Source organism: Salvelinus sp. IW2-2015, linkage group LG34, assembly GCF_002910315.2.
Source record: "Salvelinus sp. IW2-2015 linkage group LG34, ASM291031v2, whole genome shotgun sequence".
In the NCBI taxonomy this organism is placed as follows: domain Eukaryota; kingdom Metazoa; phylum Chordata; class Actinopteri; order Salmoniformes; family Salmonidae; genus Salvelinus; species Salvelinus sp. IW2-2015.
Genome location: NC_036873.1, coordinates 3919070 through 3942721, shown reverse-complemented (window position 1 = coordinate 3942721; position 23652 = coordinate 3919070). Strand labels below are relative to the sequence as shown.

At 43.0% G+C, this 23652-nt stretch overlaps 3 protein-coding genes and 1 long non-coding RNA gene across 8 annotated transcripts in view; 3 read left to right on the top strand and 1 right to left on the bottom strand.

The window, feature by feature from the left end:
* Positions 1 to 8547, top strand: part of LOC111958399 (transcriptional repressor RHIT-like) — a 35828-nt gene extending 27281 nt beyond the window's left edge. For both annotated transcript variants that reach the window (XM_070437179.1, XM_023979655.2), the window contains exons 4-7: positions 2762 to 2914; positions 3286 to 3397; positions 3919 to 4040; positions 7333 to 8547. In XM_070437179.1, coding sequence (XP_070293280.1) covers positions 2762 to 2914; positions 3286 to 3397; positions 3919 to 4040; positions 7333 to 8253 — 1308 coding nt within the window. In that variant the 3' untranslated portion in view covers positions 8254 to 8547. The remainder of the gene's footprint in view (positions 1 to 2761; positions 2915 to 3285; positions 3398 to 3918; positions 4041 to 7332) is intronic.
* Positions 1 to 18658, top strand: part of LOC111958455 (uncharacterized) — a 320242-nt gene extending 301584 nt beyond the window's left edge. For both annotated transcript variants that reach the window (XM_070437212.1, XM_070437213.1), the window contains one exon: positions 17453 to 18658. In XM_070437212.1, coding sequence (XP_070293313.1) covers positions 17453 to 18432 — 980 coding nt within the window. In that variant the 3' untranslated portion in view covers positions 18433 to 18658. The remainder of the gene's footprint in view (positions 1 to 17452) is intronic.
* LOC112067942 (uncharacterized) overlaps positions 1 to 23652 on the bottom strand; it is a 539689-nt gene that overhangs the window by 361101 nt on the left and 154936 nt on the right. The gene's annotated exons all lie outside the window — the stretch shown is intronic.
* On the top strand, positions 12270 to 14731 carry LOC111958448 (uncharacterized). The gene is made up of 3 exons (XR_002876527.2): positions 12270 to 12882; positions 13170 to 13268; positions 13388 to 14731. It is a non-coding gene; the product is annotated as an uncharacterized lncRNA (long non-coding RNA).

The window sequence follows — 23652 nt, the reverse complement described above, 5'->3', positions numbered from 1 at the left end:
TGCGCTTCACCGAAGCTGGCACCCTGAAGAGGCACCAGAGAGTCCACACAGGGGAGAAACCCTACAACTGCCCCCAGTGTGAGAAGAGGTTCTCCCGCCAGGACCATCTGAAGATGCACCTGAAGATCCACACGGGAGAGAGGCCGTTTGCCTGTACGCACTGCGGGAAGAGGTTTTCAGAGAGGAGCTACCTCAAGATACACCTGCAGAAAAACCATTCCACTCTATAACATAGAAAGTAATCATTCCACTCGATAGCTTCTGACGTTTAGATTAAACCCTGTATTAAAGGTAGACTCAGCAAAATGATGTACAGTGCCTTCGGAAAGTATTCAGACCCCTTGACTTTTTTCCACATTTTCTTAGGTTACAGCCTTATTCTGAAATTGATTAAATWGTTTTTTCCCCTCATCAATCTACACACAATACCCCATAATGACAAAGCAAAAACAGGTTGACATTTTTGCTAATTTATTAAAAACAAAAATATKACATTTACATAAGTATTCAGACCCTTTACTCAGTACTTTGTTGAAGCACCTTTAGCAGCAATTACAGCGTCATGTCTTCTTGGGTATGACGCTACAAGCTTGCCACACCTGTATTTTGGGAGTTCTCCCATTCTTCTCTGCAGATCCTCTCAAGCTCTGTCGGGTTGGATGGGGAGTGTTGATGCACAGCTATTTTCAGGTCTCTACAGAGATGTTCGATCGGGTTCAAGTCCGGGCTCTGGCTGGGCCACTCAAGGACATTCAGAGACTTGTCCCGCTGTACTGTGTGGAAGGTGAACCTTCCGCTCTGGAGCAGGTTTTCATCAAGAATCTTTCTGTACTTTGCTCCATTCATCTTTGCCTCAATCCTGACTAGTCTCCCAGTACCTGCCACTGAAAGAAAAAAAACACAGCATGATGCTGCCACCACCATGCTTCACTGTAGGGATGGTGCCAAGTCTCCTCCAGATATGACGCTTGGCATTGAGGCCAAAGAGTTSAATCTTGGTTTCATCAGACTAGAGAATCTTTGTTTCTCATGGTCTGAGAGTCTTTAGGTGCCTTTTGGCAAACTCCAAGCGGGCTGTCATGTGCCTTTTACTAAGGAGTGGTTTCCGTCTGGCCACTCTATCATAAAGGCCTGATTGGTGGAGTGCTGCAGAGATGGGGGAACCTTCCAGATGGACATCCATCTCCACAGWGGAACTMTGGAGCTCTGTCAGAGTGACCATCGGGTTCTTGTTCACCTCTCTGACCAAGGCCCTCCTCCACCAATTGTTCAGTTTGGCCGAGCGGCCAGCTCTAGGAAGAGTCTTGATGGTTCCAAACTTCTTCCATTTAAGAATGAGGAGGCCACTGTGTTCTTGGGGACCTTCAATGCTGCAGACATTTTTTGGTACCCTTCCCCAGATCTGTGTCTGTCTCTGAGCTCTATGGCTTGGTTTTTGTTCTGACATGCACTGTCAACTGTGGAACCTTATATAGACAGGTCTGTGCCTTTCCAAATCATGTCCAATCAATTGCATTTACTACAGGTGGACTCCAATCAAGTTGTAGAAACATCTCAAAGATGATCAATAGAAACAGGATGCACCTGAGCTCAATTTTGAGTCTCATAGCAAATAKTTTGAATACTAATGTAAATAATGATTAAAAATTGTCATTAGGGGGTATTATGTGTAGATTGCTGAGAATTTGTATTTATTTAATACATTTTAGAATAAGGCTGTGACTTAACAAAATGTGGAAAAGATCAAGGGGTCTGAATACTTTCCGAAGGMACTGTAGATGCACAAAGTAAACCGCAGTCGTGGGTCAATTTCCACAACAACTAAGTGTGTTGAAATGCAAGGCCCAGACATTGTGGAATATATAAGTCATATTTAGAGGGCAGCAGGTAGCCTGGCGTTTAAGAACTTTGGGCCAGTAACCGAAAGGTGGCTGGTTCGAATCCCTGAGCAGACTAGGTGTGAAATCTGTCTCTGCCCTTGAGCAATTTCTAATTTCTCCTGTAAGTCGCTCTGGATAAGTGTCTGCTAAATGACATAAACATGTAAAGGTAAAATGACAAACAGTGTAGGATAAAAAGTCTGTTACATATTGTGTTTGTACTGTGTAGGCTATATGATGTTCACAAATGCCTATTTCATTACTTCCATTCAACTACTTTTTTATCCAAGCACACTTTTAATGAGAAAAAGAATGCAGTTCATCAACTTCATGCAGATTTTTTGTTCACACGTGTATGTGTGGTTTTCATATGGTGTATTTAAAACTTGTTTGTTTAATAAACACAAAATGGGACTTTTAATTCCAAGACTTTCATTGAGACTCTTTAGTATACATCAAATCTCACCCTATTCTGCATACACCCAACAATAGTTTTATCTTTATAATCAATATACACTTACTAAATATACCTACACATACCCACACACTAACAAACACCTACTGTACACGTCAAAATAGTTTAGTCAGGTTTGTCTGACTTTTGACTTATCATAGCTGACTTATTTTTACCCACAACATAATATTTATGTCCACCATGATGGGTTTAACAATAATGAAGTCATTCTGTTACTACAGTATAGGACTCAAACGTAGGGGTGTGGGTTAACACTCCATGTTGAAAGTGTGTTTATCTGTGTGTGTGTGTGTGTGTGTGTGTGTGTGTGTGTGTGTGTGTGTGTGTGTGTGTGTGTGTGTGTGTGTGTGTGTACGTACCTGAGGGAGTGTGTGGCTGTGTAATATGTATCACCTGTCTCTTCCAGGAGGAGGAGGTGCTGCTGGTGAAGGAGGAGGAGTGTGAGGAGGGTCTGGGGAACCCTGAGGGGACCATGGTCATGGAGGACAACCAGACTACACCTCCTGAACCCACAGAGGAACCAGCTGAGCAGCACAGGACAAAACACAGTCTCACTGAGGTGAGCCCACTGTAAACTACTGTCTGAATGGTATTAGGTCAGAGTAGGAGGACTGATCTAGGATCAGTTTTGCCTTTTAGATCATAATGAATAAGACTATATGGAAAGATCCTAGATCAGCACTCTTTGTGGGTACGGGGCCAGGTTTTTATGAATTCTGTGTAAAGTGTGCGACTATGCCTTTGAATTATCAAACCATTAAAGAGTGTAAATTAATCAAATCAATTAATACGTTTGCATCGTATCAAATTAACTAAAAGTTGCATAGTACTCTTATAAATCCCTCATTGCCCAATCAGAAGATGCTCCATAGCAGGATGCTCATATCAGATTTCTTGATCCAACATCCTCTCATTCTGTATCTCTTACAGTTAGTAGACATGGAGGATGGGAAGCCTGATCTGCTGCTAGTCAAAGAGGAGACAATAGAAGATGAACCAGAGAGCATTAACCTGCTGAGTGGACTAAATATGGGGGAGCAAGGTAAGGGAGAAATACATATAGCACATTGTTTTCCAACAGGTGGCATCGCTTCTATGCAAGGCTCATCCCTCATAACTGCTGGAGGAATCGTCTCACTATCTGGGCGGCAGGTAGCCTAGTAGTTAGAGTGTTGGGCAAGTAACCGAAAGGTTGGTGGATCGAATCCCTGAGCTGACAAGGTAAACATCTGTCGTTCTGCCCCTGAACAAGGCAGTTAACCCACTTTTCCTAGGCCGTCATTGTAAATAAGAATTTGTTCTTAACTGACTTGCTTAGTTAAATAAAGGTTAAATAAAAAATCTGACGTAAAACAATGCATATAGTCTACATACAGTAATAGATCTTCAAAAGGAATAGTGATGCACCTGGCTATTTTCTCCTCAGTCATAAAATCAATAGAACGTATGTTTACATTAAAAAAAACACATTATAATTTCTGAACTTGACCAGTTAATTGACCAAAATAAAGTGAGTTTTCCCTGTCATGTTTGTAAAGTGTATTTTCTAACCTCTTCCTGCAGGTGGTTGGTTGAAGGCTAATAGAGGAGACTGGGCGGCCAGCTTGCATTCCCAGACCGGTGCAGCCAAGAGCCCAGGGGACGACATCACTGAGCAGGTTAGGACCAGAGGCGACATTGTGGAGGTCAGTGGATGGGACAGCGTCTTGAACTCTGGGCTGGGGAACAATACTGTTAACCAAAACCAGAAACAGACAGTCAAACACAAAACAACAACCGATCTTAGACTCCATGACAACAGACTGGCTGTGACCAGGACAAGGGGTAGATTTGGTCTGCAGGAACAGGGAGGTGTCCGTATGCGGCGAAAGAAAACAGACACAGACTCGGCTAGCGATGCTCCGTCCTGCTCCTATAGTTGTGATTCAGAGAGACTGATGGCACCTCAGGTTAACCCCCAAACAGGTGCTGCCTTCAGCCTGCCTTCTATAGGATCTATCAACTGGAACATGGACCCTGTGACAACACAGACACTCCCTTCATCCTCCTCACACTCTCCTAATGTTAAACAAGACAGACAATGCCAATGCCTCAACACTAAATGGCTACACAAGCCCATTCACAAATGACTGTAGAAGTAATGCTATCAGTAGATCCGGTGGCAAAGATAAGCGCTTCCCGTGTTCATTCTGTGGGAAAGCCTTCAGTTTCCCAAACAGGCAGAGATCCACCAGAGGACGCACACGGGGGCGAAATCGTTCAGCTGTCACTTGTGCCAGGCCAGTGTTTCACACTCGTCCTGATGTGGCAGGGGAGAAATCCTACAGCTGCACCCCAGTGTGCGAAGAGGTTCTCCTGCCAGCACCAGCTGAAGAAGCACCCGAAGGTCCACACGGGAGAGAGGCTGTTCGCACTGCGAGAAGAGGTTCTCAGAAAAGAGCTACCTCAGGATACACCAGCAGAAAATGCACATGGCCCATGTATAGTGACCATGTATAGTTAGTTTGTAGTTAATTCTGTTGCTTGTGGATGTATAGGGAACTGGATGAGGTGAACTGAGGAAAGAATGTGTATGATGAGGTAGTGATGGTGTCTGTAAGAATGCTTCACTTATTAAGTGTCATTTTTACTTGACATAAAGTAAAGATGACATAAAGATGTGTGTAATGTTAAATATTTTCCAAAGGATTCTAAATGGTATTTTATTAAAGCGAAGGTACAGAAAAGTTTACGTAATATCGAGAATGTACAGTTTCCCTTTTTATAAAAATAATTTATTCAACGAAAGAGCAAAGAATCAATGGGTCTGTATAGGAGCAGATCAGGTTCACATTATTTAGGTAAAATGCTTCATGCATATAGAGTTCTAGTAGCTATTATAGCTCATATAGTTATTCAGGTCTAAGAAACAGTGACAAAGGCCAAATCTGAAACCAAAAACAGAACACAATGTAAGAAATACAGCATGGCTACAATGCCTGGTTTAAAGATGAAAATGCAATTGGTTAAGCATGAAACGCACTGAGAATCTCACCGCAGATACACTTCCGATAGGTACTTATCACAGTGGGAGGCCGTTCCTTCTCTTGCTAGAACAAAAGCGTTACCTGATGTATGCCGACCCGGTAGCGACGAACCTGCCGTTTCTACTTGTAGAATTGTAATGCTCGTCATTGGCCAACAACTTGACTTTGAGCCAATCCGAGAGCACGAACTGGGGGAGCTAAAATGTGTGACAACAAAAGGAGGAAAAAAATATGGCATATTCTCTACATCCATGGTTAAATGTCATGAGCCAGACTTCATATGCAATGTAAGCTATAGGATGGTAGCTAGCTAAGAGCACAGACGCAATGCGGTTGAGGCTTATTTATAAAACCCTCTTAAGCCTCTCTCCCCCCTATCTGAGATATCTACTGCAGCCCTCATCCTCCACATACAACACACGTTCTGCCAGTCACATTCTGTTAAAGGTCATCAAAGCTCACACATCCCTGGGTCGCTCGTCTTATCAGTTCGCTGCAGAAAAACACTCAAACTGGACAGTTGTATCTCAATCTCTTCATTCAAATACTCAATCCATGGACACTCTTACTGACAGTTGTGGCAGCTTTTCGTGATGTAGCTAGTATTGACATAATTAAATCACAATGGATTAGTTTCCATGAAACAGCTGCCTGTGTTAGTGCAGTGTCCTTAGCTAGCCATGTTGTGCTAGCTTGCGAATATGCTAACGTTAACTAGATAGTTAAACATTTGGCCATGGGCTGGTACTGGTAGTATGGGATTATGGAGAGTGAATTTAAAAAAATTGTTATCTTACTAGGTAGTTATCTTGTTGTGGCCGTCTGGCTAGTATCAACAAGGGCTTTCTACAACAACAACAACAATAATCAACATTAGCACAGCTAGTTAGCAAACATTGGAATCTAGACCATAACTAAACACAGACGGACATCCGTTACCAAGCAATGCTACTGCCACCTTCTGATTTGGAGAATTGTAACAAGGCTGAGTGGCAGACGACATCAAGGTCTTTGCTGTGTGAATACAAAATAGAATTGACTGTCGACACTGTTCAGAGGCACTGTCGGCAGGCGAACGTTTGACAATCCCTACCAGTGAGCTTTTACAAAAATCAATACAATCAGCAGAAGTAACATAACGTTTCTTATCTGTAACCCACACGGAAGGACTCAAAAGGACTGGTTACACACACCTGCTATCAGTCTTCCCTTTTGAGAGAAATGGCGCATGTCATTTATTTCATTTACAAAAAGCGACAGTAACTCATTTGCATTACAATAGTCAATGTAATGTCCAAAACAGTTCTTCAAAACATCAACGCAGGTTCTCACACAAACACTATATTCCCGTTTGTCAGTTGTAGCTCAGGGTGAAGCAAGCATACCGGACCAATGACCATCGTCTAACTGCACGCAACACTGCTTGAATAACCCGCTGTTAGCAAAGCGTGGACAGTGTTGACCAAGTAAGAGAGACTGCCGTCTGCCATACTGTTTACCTTTTAACCTTCCTGTACCAGGTAGGGGCAGGGTCTGACCCCAAACTTCTATCTGGTCACATTAACATAGTGAGAAAATATATTTTACTTGTCATGTATCGTTTTGTGCGATAAAAGTACTGTACTTCAAAGTTATGTGAGCATATGGCTATTTTGTTGAAACGAAATACAACATTGACACTGCTGACTTGATTTTTTATTTGTATTTTTAGGGACTGAGTTACCCTCATCTCAGTCGAACCAAAACATTATACTTCATTCTTAAATCAACACATATGGAATTGTTTTAATAATAAACTCCAATGGCTCCATATTGTTAGGTACTTATATCACAGTATTAGAGATGGGCTTGACTGTGGTTAACAGTTTATAATATCATGTAGTGTTTCTGTGTGTACATCAGAGTTTCTTATATAAACCTTTACGCTTTTCTGTACAATCTTTTTTTGCAGTCTGCAGTCGAAGAAGACCTGCTGATATCCAGTGTTACTGGTGGGAGAGAGTGGACCTCTGAAGCGGCTGATCACAAACCCTGGCCCCGGATCAGGATCCTGGACCAGGAGCCTTCGCTCTTCCTTTCTGAGTCGGAACCAGGACCCAAACGCGAGGTTAAGAGACTCCACCACCACACAGAACACAACCAGTGGACAGGTGGACTGAACAATCTCAGCCCTGGTGGTCATCAGAGTGACAGAGGCTCCAGTCAGGGATCCAGTCTGCAGCCCAGACCCTTCTCTTCCCAGTCTCAGTGCAGGGATGGAGCAGGTCCTGGGGCTGATAGAGATCGACCCTCCTGTTCCTATGATACAAACACCACAGTATCCATGATGAACAGAGCAGGTCACCCTGGGCTTCAGCCTTCACAGAGAGTGGTGGGAAACCCCCCTGGCGGTAGTCTATCAGGAAGTCTGTCTTCTTCAGGGTCTCATCTAATGCCTGGTGACTGGGTTCATAGAAGGCCTGGACCTGGGTCTAGTCTTCCTCAGCTGCCTCATGGTAACCCCACGAATACAGACAGGGTCAGGATTAGCGTTCACCATGAGAGGTACCTAGCCTATAACACAGCACACAATCCCAACAACACCCAAACAATGGCTAGAGGTCAAGGAGGTAGCTCTAAATTGGCTCCTACTTCTACCTCATCTGGTGTCATTGGGTCACAACGTGGGAGGCCGAGCATTAAGACGGACGCAGACAAGCCGTACGCCTGCCCCACGTGTGGGAAGCGCTTCGCTCATGCAAACTATGTGAAGCAGCACCAGACTGTTCACACCAAGGAGAGGCCCTTCATGTGCAAGCTGTGTTACAAGAGCTTCTCCTTCCAGAGTAACCTTATCAAACATAGGAGTGTCCACAATGGGGAGAAATCATAGTAGTGTGGCTTGAGATGTACACAGGATATCTGGGAACCATTATTTAGCTGAAATAGTTATCATGTGAAGTGTCTTGGGCTATGAGGGTTTTTTGGATTACTAAGTCCCTCAGCGCTATTCAATGTCAGTCCTGGAGGGCCAAAACCCTTCTGGTTTTCATCCTCTCCTAATAAGGGACTAATTCAGACCTAGAACACCAGGTGAGTGCAATTAACTACCAGGATTGAACAATAGTTTTGTACAAAAAAATAGGTGAGCAAATCTGTTAATAAATGAGAAATCATGTTGTCCTTTTGATGTGTTGATTTTGTATTTGCTTGTTTATCATTTAGAATTCAAATTGGCCTTAGTCTCCTTGGCTTCCTTCGAACCTATAGGTGTCTGTCCTTGCCACCGATTGGATCTAGCCAACCATTCTTTTTAGGTCATTTACGGTAATTTTACTAAACAAGTCTGCTTTGAGCTTGAAAGATACTGATCGTGGCCTTTTCTCAATTGGTTTTGAGGACATCCTGTGTCCTCTCTCCTCCGGCCTCCTTTTGAATAAGGTCAAAGGTAATCGAGGAGAGGGAATGTGGACGAGAATGCGCTTGAATGAATTGAGACTGCTTCTCCATATTCGCGGGTCATGAGGCAAATAATGTTTAAGGCTGGATCCCAAAATAAATGTGTAAAGTGATAATTAAGTTAGTTGTGCAAGATAAAACATAAGTAGCATATTTGTTTTTAAACATCTGCATGCTTTTCTCCACCAACAAAACAAAAACTGATTTAAAGGTGGCATGGTAGATTTCAAAAAGACTATCAAGGAGGGGAGGACACTTCCTTTCGACTACTAATGAATTCATATCTCCTCGACCACTTATCCTAGGACGGAAGGCGCACCTGGGTGGATGGTGGTTGGAAGAGCGCGCTTGTTTGAAATGGAAAAGCGTTGTGGTAGCTTTTGATGCTGTTGAAGACTAAGCAGCTGCTTTATAAGTGGGATGCACTGTTGAGCGCTACATCCCGAGGGGTTCGTGCTGATTATTCGGAGATTGTGACAGCCGGTTAAATGGCGTCCCTTGACAAGGCACAAGGCAAGAACAATATGTATGTCAGAAGAAGTGCAGTATTATCAGAAGGAGACGTATACTTGGAATATGGAGGAGGAATGGAGGGAAAAAGAGAGGTAGAGGAGGTCTAAGAGAGAGAGGGAGGAATATGGTGAGCTTGAGTTGGTTAAAAATGGCGAGAAAAAGGGAGATGGTTTGTTAAAAAAGAATGATATAAAGTGTAAGCAGAGTGAGCTGAAGACAGGAGGATAAATAGAAGTGAATGAGGTCAAAGTATCAGAGGTGGTAGGTGTGGTGAAGTTCTCGGAGCCTGAGGCTTGCACTTAGGGTCAGGATAAAGAAGAGTCTGTGACAGTAGGAGTGAAGTTTTTGGGAAAAGTGGACCCTTGCCTTTTGGCTGATCCATTTGTGGTTTCAAGGTGGGTGAAAATAGAGTTGGGTGCTGTGGAATCGATGAGGGTAACCAGAAGTGGTCTTGTGATAATTGTTTGTGTTTCTGCTGGTCAGAGGGAGAAGGCGCTCGCCGTTAAACAAATGGGGGCAAGAAATGTGAATTGTTTTGCTCTCAAGAAAAGGGCACCATTGAAAGGAGTGATTACTGGGGTAGCAGTAAATGTAAAAGTTGACCAACTGAAGGGGAAGATTCCCAGTGGTTGTGATGCTCGTCGCACAGACAGGGTGGCGTGAGTGATGAAACAGAAGAGTCATTGTCTGTTCTTTTGAGTTTTGATGTTGTCTTTGGCCGACAAAGTGATGTTAGGATATATAAGTTATTCTGTACAAGCTTTTGTGCCGAATACATTACGTTGTTACAGGTGTCAAGCTTATGGGCATGTGGCAGCAGTGTGTAGGAGGGAGGTTCCTAGGTGTGAGAAGTGTGCAGAAGGGCATGAGACAAAGGAATTTGTAGCATTGGGGAAAGTAGTGGTATGTGTTAATTGTAGGGGTGCCCATCAAATCAAACTTTATTTGCCACATGCGCCGAATACAACAAGGGTAGACTTTACCGTGAAATGCTTGCTTACAAGTCCTTAACTCTTGGCGCACAGATCCCTTTAGCGGGATCATTTTCATCAACATGCGCTGAATTGCAGAGCGCCAAATTCAAAAAAAATTGCATTTATTTATTTATTTCATGAAATCACAAGTGCAATATACCAAAACACAATTTACCTTGTTGTTAATCCACCTGTCGTGTCAGATTTTGAAAATATGCTTTACAGCGAAAGCAATCCAAGCGTTTGTGTGAGTTTATCAATCAGTAGACAAAACATTACAAACAGCTAGAAGCAAAGTAGCTTGGTCACGAAAGTCAGAAAAGCAATACAATTAATCGCTTACCTTTGATGATCTTCGGATGTTTGCACTCACGAGACTCCCAGTTACACAATAAATGTTCCTTTTGTTCGATAAAGATTATTTTTATATCCTAAAACCTCCATTTGGTTGGCATGTTATGTTCAGTAATCGACAGGCTCGTGCAGGTCATGAAGAGCAGACAAATTCCAAATAGTATACGTAAAGTTCGTAGAAACATGTCAAAAGTTTTTTATAATCAATCCTCAGGTTGTTTTTTAAAATGTATTTATTTTTTATTATTATTTATTTATTTTATCCCCTTTTCTCCCCAATTTTCGTGGTATCCAATCGCTAGTAATTACTATCTTGTCTCATCGCTACAACTCCCGTACGGGCTCGGGAGAGACGAAGGTCGAAAGCCACGCGTCCTCCGAAGCACAACCCAACCAAGCCGCACTGTTTCTTAACACAGCGCGCCTCCAACCCGGAAGCCAGCCGCACCAATGTGTCGGAGGAAACAACGTGTACCTGGCCCCCTTGGTTAGCGCGCACTGCGCCCGGCCCGCCACAGGAGTCGCTGGAGCGCGATGAGACAGGTTGTTTTTAACATAAATAATCGATAATATTTCAACCGGACGGTAAACTATTCAATACAAGAGAGAAAGAAAATGACGAGCTACCACATTCGCGCGCATGAACTAATCAAAGGACATCTGGCAGTCCACTGACGCGATTTGATAAATCTCGCTCATTTTTCAGAATAAAAGCTTGAAACTATGTCTAAAGACTGTTCACACCCTGTGGAAGCCATTGGAGAATCTGGTTGATATCCCTTTAAATGGAGGAAAGGCAGGTAATGGAACAGGGATTTTTCAAAATAAGAGGCACTTCCTGGTTGGATTTCCTCAGGTTTTCGCCTGCAAAATCAGTTCTGTTATACTCACAGACAATATTTTGACCGTTTTGGAAACTTTAGAGTGTTTTCTATCCTAATCTGTCAATTATATGCACATTCTAGCATCTGGGCCTGAGAAATAGGCCGTTTACTTTGGGAACGTTATTTTTCCAAACATAAAAATACTGCCCTCTAGCTTCAAGAGGTAGCCCTTAAGCAACAGTGCAGTTCAAGAAGAAGAACATATTTACCAAGTAGGCTAAAATCAGATCAGAAATGTCCCGTGCGAGAGATGCAGGTTGAGGTTTCCAGGGTTAGAGTAGTGTAGAAGTTGTCTTATGCTGAGGCAGTGAAGAAAGTAGGGGAAGATGAGTCAAGTGGGAGGGATCCTGAGAGGAGTGGTGTGAATAGTAGATCTGTACCAGTACAGAAAGATAAACCAACAAGTGATATGTTTCAGTAATGTTTTTTGCATTTATAGCAATGATTATCAACTGTACTGCAGGGATGGAACGTAAGTCTCCGAAAATTGAGGTTGTGGTGGCAGCTGCAGAGAGATAGTTGTGTGTGCGAGATTTGACATCAGAAAAGTTACAGGGTGTGTGGTATCCTATCCTTTCATTTTTCTATTGTTTTAATGGCTGTACGTTTGTTTATCCCATGTCTAACTCAGTGTTGTTGTTTTTGTCGAACTGTATAAGTGAGTTGCAAAGTATAATTGAGTTGTACTCCAGTCTAGTAGGTGGCGGCAATGCAACATTTATTGGATGCCAACCGCAGTTAAACCTCGAAGACGAAGACCACTTATCGGTTTCCGGTTCACGGAGGACATACTTCTTTTTCTCCCTCAAATGCGGAAAGGCCCATGAATAGGAGATTTGATGTGTAACGTAATAAGCAATACCGTATTTCAAAGAACAGCGCGCATAGACTTTTTATTTATCCGCCAACCAATAACATCTGCGTAAACGCAAGTAAACAATGACCAATAACAATTTCCACGTTAGCATTTTTGTTGATATTTAGACTTTTATTAACATCCTGGAACTCAAAACTGCACAACATCACTCCATGTAGAATTTAAATCGCGTTGGAGTCCGAATTTACTTGATAGATGTTATCTAGGTAACGTTAGCTAACTGTATGGATTTTCACACTCAAATAGCCTCCATCATGGAGCTGCTAGCGAATTCAGCCGTGGCAGAGATCTGTAAATTCGTAGACGACAACTATGCAGTGTTTAGTTTGGAAATAACTCAAAGCCAGAAAGAAAACAGGGGATTATGGAGGAAATTACAGATACTGGAACTGGTGGCACGAGAGCGCGTCCTCACCAGTCGTCCCACAAGATCTTCGACCGATACAGAGGAATGGCAAGAGGTACATTTTTCAGAAGGCGGATGCTGTGGGTCTTGTCTAGAAGGCATGTCATGCCGCTAATGTCAAAAGTTGCGTCGGTGAGAATTTGGGGATTTTAGCTAATACTTTTCCTAACCTTAACCTAATTATAATAACCTGCTACGTGAAGTATCCAAAGCTGCGTAAAGTCCGCTAACCTGATACGAAAAGTGACTTCTGACATTAGCTGCATCCTACCTAGTCAAAATCGACGCTACGTGGACAGTACATAATTGAACCACCCCCTTTCCCCCCAATAACACTTTTAGGTGAAGGACATCTCACTTGAGGCCACAGGGGCTTTGGGAAACCAGCGTGACACAGCTGAGGGGAGTGGAACCTCAACCCAGCATGTTATTGTGATAGAGGTTAGTGTCATAGTGATACATAGAAAATTACTGTACATCAAATGTGGCTCGTTTATTTCAGAAAGGCTCCCCTCAGCTATTAATTTTCTTACATGTTCATCCTTATTTATCTGCCATAGGGGTGCTTGTGAGACTTCCCAGCGACATTGTTATCCAATTCAAATCATGTACAGACTGCAGGTCCTGGGGTCAAGCAGGAGAGGACCTAAGACACAACAGAGACATCCAGACTAGAGCAGCGGCTGGAGTGATGCCCCCTGTAGCCATGGAGGACCTCCCCACCGTCACCATGCCCCAGACCAGGACCCAACGCAACATCAGTGACGTCAGTGGAACGCCGAACACCGTCCTCATGTCAGAGACGTACACCAAGACTTTAACTGTAACACAAAGGCTCTTACACACAGGATCTTCCCACAGAATATTTACAGGTATTTCAGCAGAGCCAGAGGACGGTTAATTCCTGTGGGGATAGTGATGCATTAGACATTGGCGGCCATTATCTGTCTTGTTTTTACGCTACAGAGATGGACCCTGGCAACATATCCTTGGATTTAGACACAGACTGATCTGTCTAGAGGGAACTGGAACCTGTACAGTAGTAGTGTATACTCTGAAGGGTGCCTAGATAGGAAAGGGCAGGGAAAGCGGAAGGCGACATTCCTCCTACATGGAATGCAGAGATTTCTTAGATTACAGGGAAAGTTTAGAGACAAATCCAAATATTCACGACCCACTCCCCTTTCCACATGTTCAGGGATTGCGACCCAGTTTCCTCATCGATGGGGCCTTCCGATTCAAACGTCCTTTTCGATCAGGTATTGAACTCAAAGGGCCAAATCGCGGGGATGGGGAGCAAAATCAGTCAATAGTAAAGAGAAATGGTTCCTCTGCATGTTCTGTAACAAAGGTTTCAGCTGCCCCCAGAAGGTGGAGATCCACCAGAGGGTGGATTCTCTCGACAGCACCAGCTGAACATGCACATGAAGATCCACAGGGGAGAGAAGCCATTTGCCTGTACACACTGCAGGAAGAGGTTCTCAGAGAAGAGCTACCTAAGGACACACCAGCAGAAAACAATCCCATTCTAGAACATAGAAAGAAACCATTCCACTCGATAGCTTCTCACATTTAGATCAAACCCTGCATTAAAGACAAAGATGAATTGTGATTGTTGTCAGCAGAAAACATCCACAGATGCATTTGGAATTATGAGAGTAAAATATTTCAGTGTTGAATATTCCTGAGTAAAATATTGCATCCAGACACTGTGTGATATATAAGACATACAGTGCCTTCAGAAAGTATTCACACCCCTTGACTTTTTCCACATTTTGTTGTTACAGCCTGATTTTAAAATGTATTAAATAGATTGTTTTTCACTGGCCTACACGCAATACCCCATAATGTCAAAGTGGAATTATGTTTTTAGAAATGTTTACAAATAATAAATAAATGAAAAGCTGAAATGTCTTGAGTCAAGTATTCAACCCCTTTGTCATGGCAAGTCTAAATACTTTTGGGGGTAAAAATGTGCTTAACAAGTCACATAAGTTGCATGGACTCACTCTGTGTACAATAATAGTGTTTAACATGATTTTTGAATGACTATCTTATCTCTGTACGCCACACATATAATTATCTATAAGGTCCCTCAGATTGAGCAGTGAACTTCAAACACAGATTCAACCACTAAGACCGTGGAGGTATTTCAATGCCTTGCAAAGAAGGGCACCTATTGGTAAAAAAAAGAAGACATTGGATATCCCTTTGAGCATGGTGAAGTTATTAATTACACTTTGGATGGTGTATCAATACAAAGAGACAGGCGTCCTTCCTTACTCAGTTGCCGGAGAGGAAGGAAACTGCTCAGGGATTTCAGGCCAATGGTGACTTTAAAACAGAGTTTAATAGCTGTGATAGGAGACAATTGAGGATGGATCAACAACATTGTAGTTACTCCACAATACTAATCTAATTGACAGAGTGAAAATAAGGAAGACTACAGAATAAAAAATATTCCACAATATGCATCCTGTTTGCAACACAGCCCACTACCAAAACCTGCGGACTCTCCTTCACTGCAGCCAACGTGAGTAAAACATTTTAATGTGTTAACACTTGCAAGGCTGCAGGCCCAGACGGCATCCCCAGCCGCGTCCTCAGAGCATGCGCAGACCAGCTGGCTGGTGTGTTTACGGACATATTCAATCAATCCTTATCCCAGTCTGCTGTTCCCACATGCTTCAAGAGGGCCACCATTGTTCCTGTTCCCAAGAAAGCTACGGTAACTGAGCTAAATGACTACCGCCCCATAGCACTACTTCCGTCATCATGAAGTGCTTTGAAAGACTAGTCAAGGACCGTATCACTTCCACCCTACCTGACACCCTAGACCCACTCCAATTTGCTTACCGCCCCAATAGGTCCACAGACGACGCAATCACACTGCCCTAACCCACCTGGACAAGAGGAATACCTTTGTAAGAATGCTGTTCATCGACTACAGCTCAGCATTTAACACCATAGTACCCTCCAAACTCGTCAATAAGCTCGAGACCCTAGGTCTCGACCTCGCCCTGTGCAACTGGGTCCTGGACTTCCTGACGGGCCGCCCCCAGGTGGTGAGGGTAGGTAACAACATCTCCACCCCGCTGATCCTCAACACTGGGGCCCCACAAGGGTGCGTTCTCAGCCCTCTCCTGTACTCCCTGTTCACCCATGACTGTGTGGCCATGCACGCCTCCAACTCAATCATCAAGTTTGCAGACGACACTACAGTGGTAGGCTTGATTACCAACAATGACGAGACGGCCTACAGGGAGGAGGTGAGGGCCCACGGAGTGTGGTGTCAGGAAAATAACCTCACACTCAATGTCAACAAAACAAAGGAGATGATCGTGGACTTCAGGAAACAGCAGAGGGAGCAGCCCCCTATCCACATCGACGGGACAGTAGAGGAGAAGGTGGAAAGTTTTAAATTCCTTGGCATACACATCACGGACAAACTGAAATGGTCCACCCTCACAGACAGCGTGGTGAAGAAGGCGCAGCAGTGCCTCTTCAACCTCAGGAGGCTGAAGAAATTCAGCTTGTCACCAAAAACACTCACAAACTTTTACAGATGCACAATCGAGAGCATCCTGTCGGGCTGTATTACCGCCTGGTACGGCAACTGCTCCGCCCATAGCAGTAAGACTCTCCAGAGGATAGTGAGGTCTGCACAACGCTTCACCGGGGGAAAACTACCTGCCCTCCAGGACACCTGCACCACCCGATGTCACAGGAAGGCCAAAAAGATCATCAAGGACAACAACCACCCGAGCCACTGCCTGTTCACCCCGCTATCATCCAGAAGGCGAGGTCAGTACAGGTGCATCAAAGCGGGGACCGAGAGACTGAAAAACAGCTTCTATCTCAAGGCCATCAGACTGTTAAACAGCCATCACTAACATTGAGTGGCTGCTGCCAACATACTGACTCAACTCTAGCCACTTTAATAATGGAAAAATTGAGGTAATAAATGTATCACTAGCCACTTTAAACAATGCCACCTTATATAATGATTACATACCCTACATTACTCATCTCATTTGTATATACTGTACTCTATACCATCTACTGCATCTTGCCTATGCCGTTCGGCCATCACTCATTCATATATTTTTATGTACATATTCTTATTCATTCCTTTACACTTGTGTGTATAAGGTAGTTGTGTGAAATTGTTAGGTTAGATTACTTGTTAGATATTACTGCATGGTCGGAACTAGAATCAAAAGCATTTCGCTACACTCGCATTAACATCTGCTAACCATGTGTATGTGACAAATAAAATTTGATTTGAACAAGGCGCTGAAGTAATACTGCAAAACATTTTGCAAAGCAATTTACTTTTTGTCCTGAATACAAAATCATATGTTTGGGGAAAATACAATATATTACTGAGTACTGTACCATTCCAATTCCTCCCAAAGGTGTTCGATGGGGTTGAGGTAATAGATCTTCAATGGGAATAGTGATGCGCCTGGCTATAGTTTTTTTTCATTCAAAAAAGGAAATCAATACAATTTATGTGTAAAATACAAAAACACAATGTATAAACTTGACAAAAAAGAAACAAATTCAGTATATAAAGTTTTCTGCCATGTTTATAATGTCTATTTTATAACCTCTTTCTGCAGGTGATTGGCTGGAGGCTAACAGAGGAGACTGGGGAGCCATCTTGGATTCCCAGACCCAGACTGGTGCAGCCAAGGGCCCAGTGGACAACATCACTGGGCAGGCCAGGACCAGAGGTGACATAGTGGAGGTCAGTAGATGGGACAGCGTCGTCAACTCTGGTCTGGGGGACAATGTCAACCACAACCAGAAACAGACAGTGGAACACAAAATAACATCCGGATTTAGTCTACTTGACGACAGATTGGCTGTGACCACGACGAAGCGTAGATTTGGTCTGCGGGGACGAGGAGTTGTCCGTATGCGGCAGAAGAGAACAGACACAGACTCGGCTAGCGATGCTCCGTTCTGCTCCTATAGTTGTGATTCAGAGAGACTGATGGCACCTCAGGTTAACCTCATAACAGGTGCTGCCTTCAGCCTGCCTTCTATAGGATCTATCAATGGGAACATGGACCCTGCAACAACACAGACACTCCCTGGCCTTCGTCCTCCTCACACTCTCCTAATGTTAAACCAGACCTCAGACAATGCCAGTGCCCCAACACTAAATGTCTACACAAGCCCATTGACAAATGACAGTAGTAGAGATGCTATCAGCAGATCAGGTGTCAAAGACAAGCACCTCCCGCATTCGTTCTGTGGGAAAGCCTTCAGTTTCCCCAAACAGGTGGAGATCCACCAGAGGATGCACACGGGGGAGAAATCTTCCGGCTGCCATCTTTGCCGGGTGAGTTTCTCCCAGTTTTCCAACCTGAAGTGGCACCAGAGGGTCCACACAGGGGAGAAACCCTACAGCTGCCCCCAAGGTCACATGCGCTTCACCCAAGCTAGCAGCCTGAAGAGGCACCTGAAGGTCCAAATGGGAGAAAGGCTGTTCGCCTGTACGCACTGTGGGAAGAGGTTTTCAGAGAGGAGCTACCTCAGGATACACCAGAAGAAAAACCATTCCACTCTAAAAAATAGAAACAATTCCACTTGATATATTTTTACATTTAGATCAAACCCTGCATTTAAGACAATGATTAATTTTCATTGTTGTCAGCAGAATAGATCCACAGATGCATTTGGAATAACGAGGTTAAGAGATTTCAGTGTTGAATATTCCTGGGTAGAATATTGCATCCTGACATTGTGTGATACATTGTATAATACTGTATGATATACTATATAACCCAAAAGTTTGGGGTCACTTAGAAATGTCCTTGTTTTTAAAAGAAAAGCAAATTTTTTGTACATTAAAATAACATAAAATGTATCAGAAATACAGTGTAGACATTGTTAATGATGTAAATGACTTGTAGCTGGAAACTGATGTTTTTTAATGGAATATTATCTACATAGGCGTACAGAGGCCCATTATCAGCAACCATCACTCCTGTGTTCCAATGGCACGTTGTGTTAGCTAATACAAGTTTCTCATGTTAAAAGGCTAATTGCTCATTAGAAAACCATTTTGCAATTATGTTAGTACAGCTGAAAACGGTTGTGCTGATTAAAGAAGCAATAAAACTGGCCTTCTTTAGACTAGTTGAGTATCTGGAGCATCAGCATTTGTGGGTTCGATTACAGGCTCAAAATGGCCATAAACAAATAAATTTCTTCTGAAACTCGTCAGTCTATTCTTGTTCTGAGAAATGAAGGCTATTCAATGCGAGAAATTTCCAAGAAACTGAAGATCTCTTACAACGCTGTGTACTGCTCGCTTCACAGAACAGTGCAAACTGTCTCTAACCAGAGTATAAAAAGGAGTGGGAGGCCCCAGTGTACAACTGAGCAAGAGGACAAGTACATTAGTGTCTAGTTTGAGAAACAGACGCCTCACAAGTCCTCAACTGACAGCTTCATTAAATACTACCCGCAAAACACCAGTCTCAACATCAACAGTGAAGAAGTGACTCCGGGATGCTGGCCTTCTAGGCAGAGTTGCAAAGAAAAAGCCATATCTCAGACTGGCCAATAAAAATTAAATATTAAGATGGGCAAAAGAATACAGACACAGGACAGAGGAAGATTGGAAAAAAGTGTTATGGACAGACAAATCTAAATTTGAGGCGTTCGGATCACAAAGAAGAACATTCGTGAGATGCAGAAAAAATGAAAAGATGCTGGATGAGTGCTTGACGCCATCTGTCAAGCATGGTGGAGGCAATGTGATGGTCTGGAGGTGCTTTGGTGGTGGTAAAGTGGGAGATTTGTACAGGTTAAAAGGGATCTTGAAGAAGGAAGGCTATCACTCCATTTTGCAACGCCATGCCAATGCCATACCCTGTGGAGCCCAATTAAGCACAGCTCCAAACTATGCAATAACTATTTAGGGAAGAATCAGTCAGCTGGTGTTCTGTCTATAATGGAGTGGCCAGCACAGTCACCGGATCTCAACCCTATTAAGCTGTTGTGGGAGCAGTTTGACCGTATGATCCGTAAGAAGTGCCCATCAAGCCAATCAAACTTGTGGGAGGTGCTTCAGGAAGCATGGGGTGAAATCTCTTAATGGAAAATGGAAAACAAGGACATTTCTAAGTGACCCCAAACGTTTGAACGGTAGTGTATAAGCCCAAATGTTTGTTACATATTGTGTTTGTACTGTGTAAGCTATATGATGTTCACAAATTCCTATTCCATTACTTCCATGGAATAACTTAATTTTTTTCACAAACTTTTCATGAGAAAATTTGTTGTTGAGACGTGTATGTGTGGTTTTCATAGGGTGTATTTGACACTTGTTTATGTTTAATAAACACAAAATGGGACTTTTCATTCTAATACTTTCATTGTGACTCTTCAGTATTCATCACATCTGATCTCACCCTATTCTGCGTACACCAATACAACCTACAAAGGGCCCGATTCAATGAAATCCACTTTAGCCAACATCCGCATAGCTGATGTTTTGACGGTGTCGGAGGTAGAACTGGGGGTAGCACTGTCAAATCCACAAGCAGCTCCAGGCATTATACCTAAAGCGGACATTGCCATTGGCTGCACGGAGTCGCATTAAGAGAAATCCCATGCAGCCTTCTTTACAAGTTTGAACACTGGAATTTGAGATGTAATCTATACCTCGATTAGGCTGACAGAAATCCTCATTATTTTGTTGAATGATAATCCATTTCAGCGTCACTATTTCTATACACTTTCTCATGCTGAACTTCTAACGCGAGTGGGACGGGTGTGGCTTCGTGAAAATGATCACGAGCAGCTGGTCACCGATTTGACAGCGCCAACGCAATTCCACAGCCAAAACAGCTATGCAGGTGTCTGCTATAGCCGGTTAACGATGGAACGTATTGAATCCAAGCCTTAATATGCCCACACACTAACAAACACCAACTGTACATGTCAAAATAGTTTAGTCAGGTTTGTCTGTTGATGACTTTTGACTTATCATAGCTGACTTATTTACCCACAACATCATATTTATGTCCACCATGATAGGTTTAACAACAACGAAGTCATTCTGTAACTACAGTATAGGACTCAAACGTAGTGGGGATGGGTAAACACTTCGGGGCCAAACATTAGAAAAAGTAGAAGTTCAAGGTTAAGTTTAAGCATCAGCCAATTAAAATCATTGATGTAGTGGCACGTGATCAAAAGCTACATGTTAGCTGTTCCCATTGCGTAACCTTGCACATTTAGCCATAGGCGGAAATCCCAGGGGGGACGGGGGGGACACGACCCCCCTGGGAAAAATATGATTTGTCCCCCCCAATCTATCACTGTAAACATAACTATGTAATTTCAATAATATTAATAATACGCAATGAAAGCAGTTGTGCTGATTATAGACACTTAATAGCGCCTTTTTAAGTTTCAAAAGATTGCGACCACCCCGCCCTTTGCCTCACAATGGTTTGATCCACTGCCAGTTCTTTAGCTGTCTGAAAGGCACATGTACGTAACTGACGTGAGGTTAATCCAGTCAATCGCGCCATAGCAATGTTTACATTTTTATGTTGGCAGGGTTCACACACTAGCTGAATTTGCAGAGCTAGCGCGCAAACTAAACCAAACATTAACTAGCAAGCTAGCTAGTACCTATTCCATTAATGTGGCATCGTCAAAGATGGAATCTCTGCTATCGTCAGTTTATTCCAAGATCAGCATGCAGCTGTAGTGCTTCAAAGTCCCTGTGATAAGGTTGGCGATAAACTGAAGTCCAAACTGAACAGAACTACACTCTCTTATACCATTGTCTTAAATATATTTAATGGTCTCGTTGCAAAAGCTAAATTGTCGCTAGTGAACTTTTTTACATTTATTTTATTTCACCTTTTTTTTTTTAAGATTATAGCAAACACCACAGAAACGGAGTTGGTGCTCGCTAGCTTTACAAATCAGCTATTGTTGGAAGCCAGCCAATATGAAACAAAACTATATTAAAATTAGAAAAGGTTGTAGCATATGTTGTGTAAATGTGTGTGTGTGCAGCTAGACCGGCCAGCCAGCCAGCCAGTTAGAAAAATGGCAGAAAAAAGTAAAAAGACGGACATCAGAGTATTTTTCAGTACACCAAAACGCAAAGTAAGAACTCTAGTAGCCTAATATCTCAAAGACGAGTTGATAAAATGTTCATAAGAAAGAAGTGAAATGCTAATGGGTTTCACAATGATGTCATTAGCAGAGCAGGCAACAGATGGCACACAGACAGCAGAGCTGGGGACAGATAGGCAGAGACAGGGAGTCTCAGGTAAGTTTGTTGAGTCTTTGTTTGGCAACATTATGAAAGTTCTCAATTTTTTTACTTGTAAAATAGGGACATAATTGGAAAATGCCATGGATACCCCCGCTCTCAACTTAAACTGATGACTAAACTAAGATTTGTTTATGGCAATGGTATTGCTGTTGTGATTAATTGTGTAGTTTTGGTACCGGTAGTTAGGAGTACGGCAAACACCTTATTTCTTTTCTAGGAGACGGACTGAGTCTGTGAGGGTGGTGAAAAGGGAAAGAGCCAGGGAGAGAGACTTCAGAGAACAATGTTACAGCCACGGCAGGACCAGGTGTCACCCTTGTTGCCAGCAGCACCAGTATAGGGGACAGTGGCACAGCATTGTCCAGTTACCTCAGTGAGGCACAAAACCATATCAGCCACACCCACAATTTTTGAACCGCAAACTCTTGCCAACAGAGTGTTGACGTTTCAAGAGGCCCCAAAGCACAGAATGAAATCTGAAACATCATGGCCAATACAATCATTCGAGGCATTGCAGCTGAGATTAGATCTCTTCCGATTGTACAATTTTCATTAATTGTTGATGTGTACTCAAGATGTCTCTTGGTGCTGAACAGGAGAGTGTCTTTTTGCATTATGTTGACCATGACCTTGTCCCTCACGAGGAGTTTATTGGGCTATACAGGGTGTCGGAGACAACAGGCGAGGGCATTGCGAAGATGGCAACTGAAGTGTTGTTGAGGCTCAATTTGCCCATGTCTGGCTTACGTGGGCAGAGTTACGATGGTGCCTCAAACATGGCAGGAAAATACACCAGGTGCACAGGCAATTGTGAGAAGGCAGCAGCCATTAGCCCTCTATGTCCATTGTGGAGCACACTGTGTAAATCTGATTACACAGGCTGGCTGCTCAGCCTCCCACTGATCCGGGATTCCCTTTCTTGGGTCCATCAGTTAGGTGTCCTCTATGGCCAGTCAGGAAAGTTTAAGAGCATGTTTGAATCAATTGCCACGTCCAAAGAAACACATCTGCCCACCCGGAAACCCCTATGTCCAACAAGGTGGACTGTGCGGAATACTGCTATTAGAGCTGTGCTAGGGCAGTATGAGCGGGTACTAAGCAGCCTAGAGGAGAGTAGTTTTTAGTACATGACAGTACACGACAGTCACTTACAAATTATTTACATGTTATTTTATTTAAAATTGCATACTTTGTGCGACATACTTGTCCATAGCTGCGTTTGAAGAGTTGAGACACTGACTGAAGGATATTTTGTTTGATTTATTTGGGTTTTTCATTGAAGTAGTTATTTTGCTTTTAGAACTGTACTATTTTAAGCTTTTTGTTCTTGTAAAGATATTGTAGTAGACTCAGGCCAGTGGCACATTTAATGACTATATAAATGTATCAGAAAAGTCAAATTAAAAGGTCAATTCAATACGGAGACTAACTTTGGAGGTTCTCAATGGAGATTATTTTAGATGAGATCACACCATGTTCATTGTATTTATGAAAACTACACCC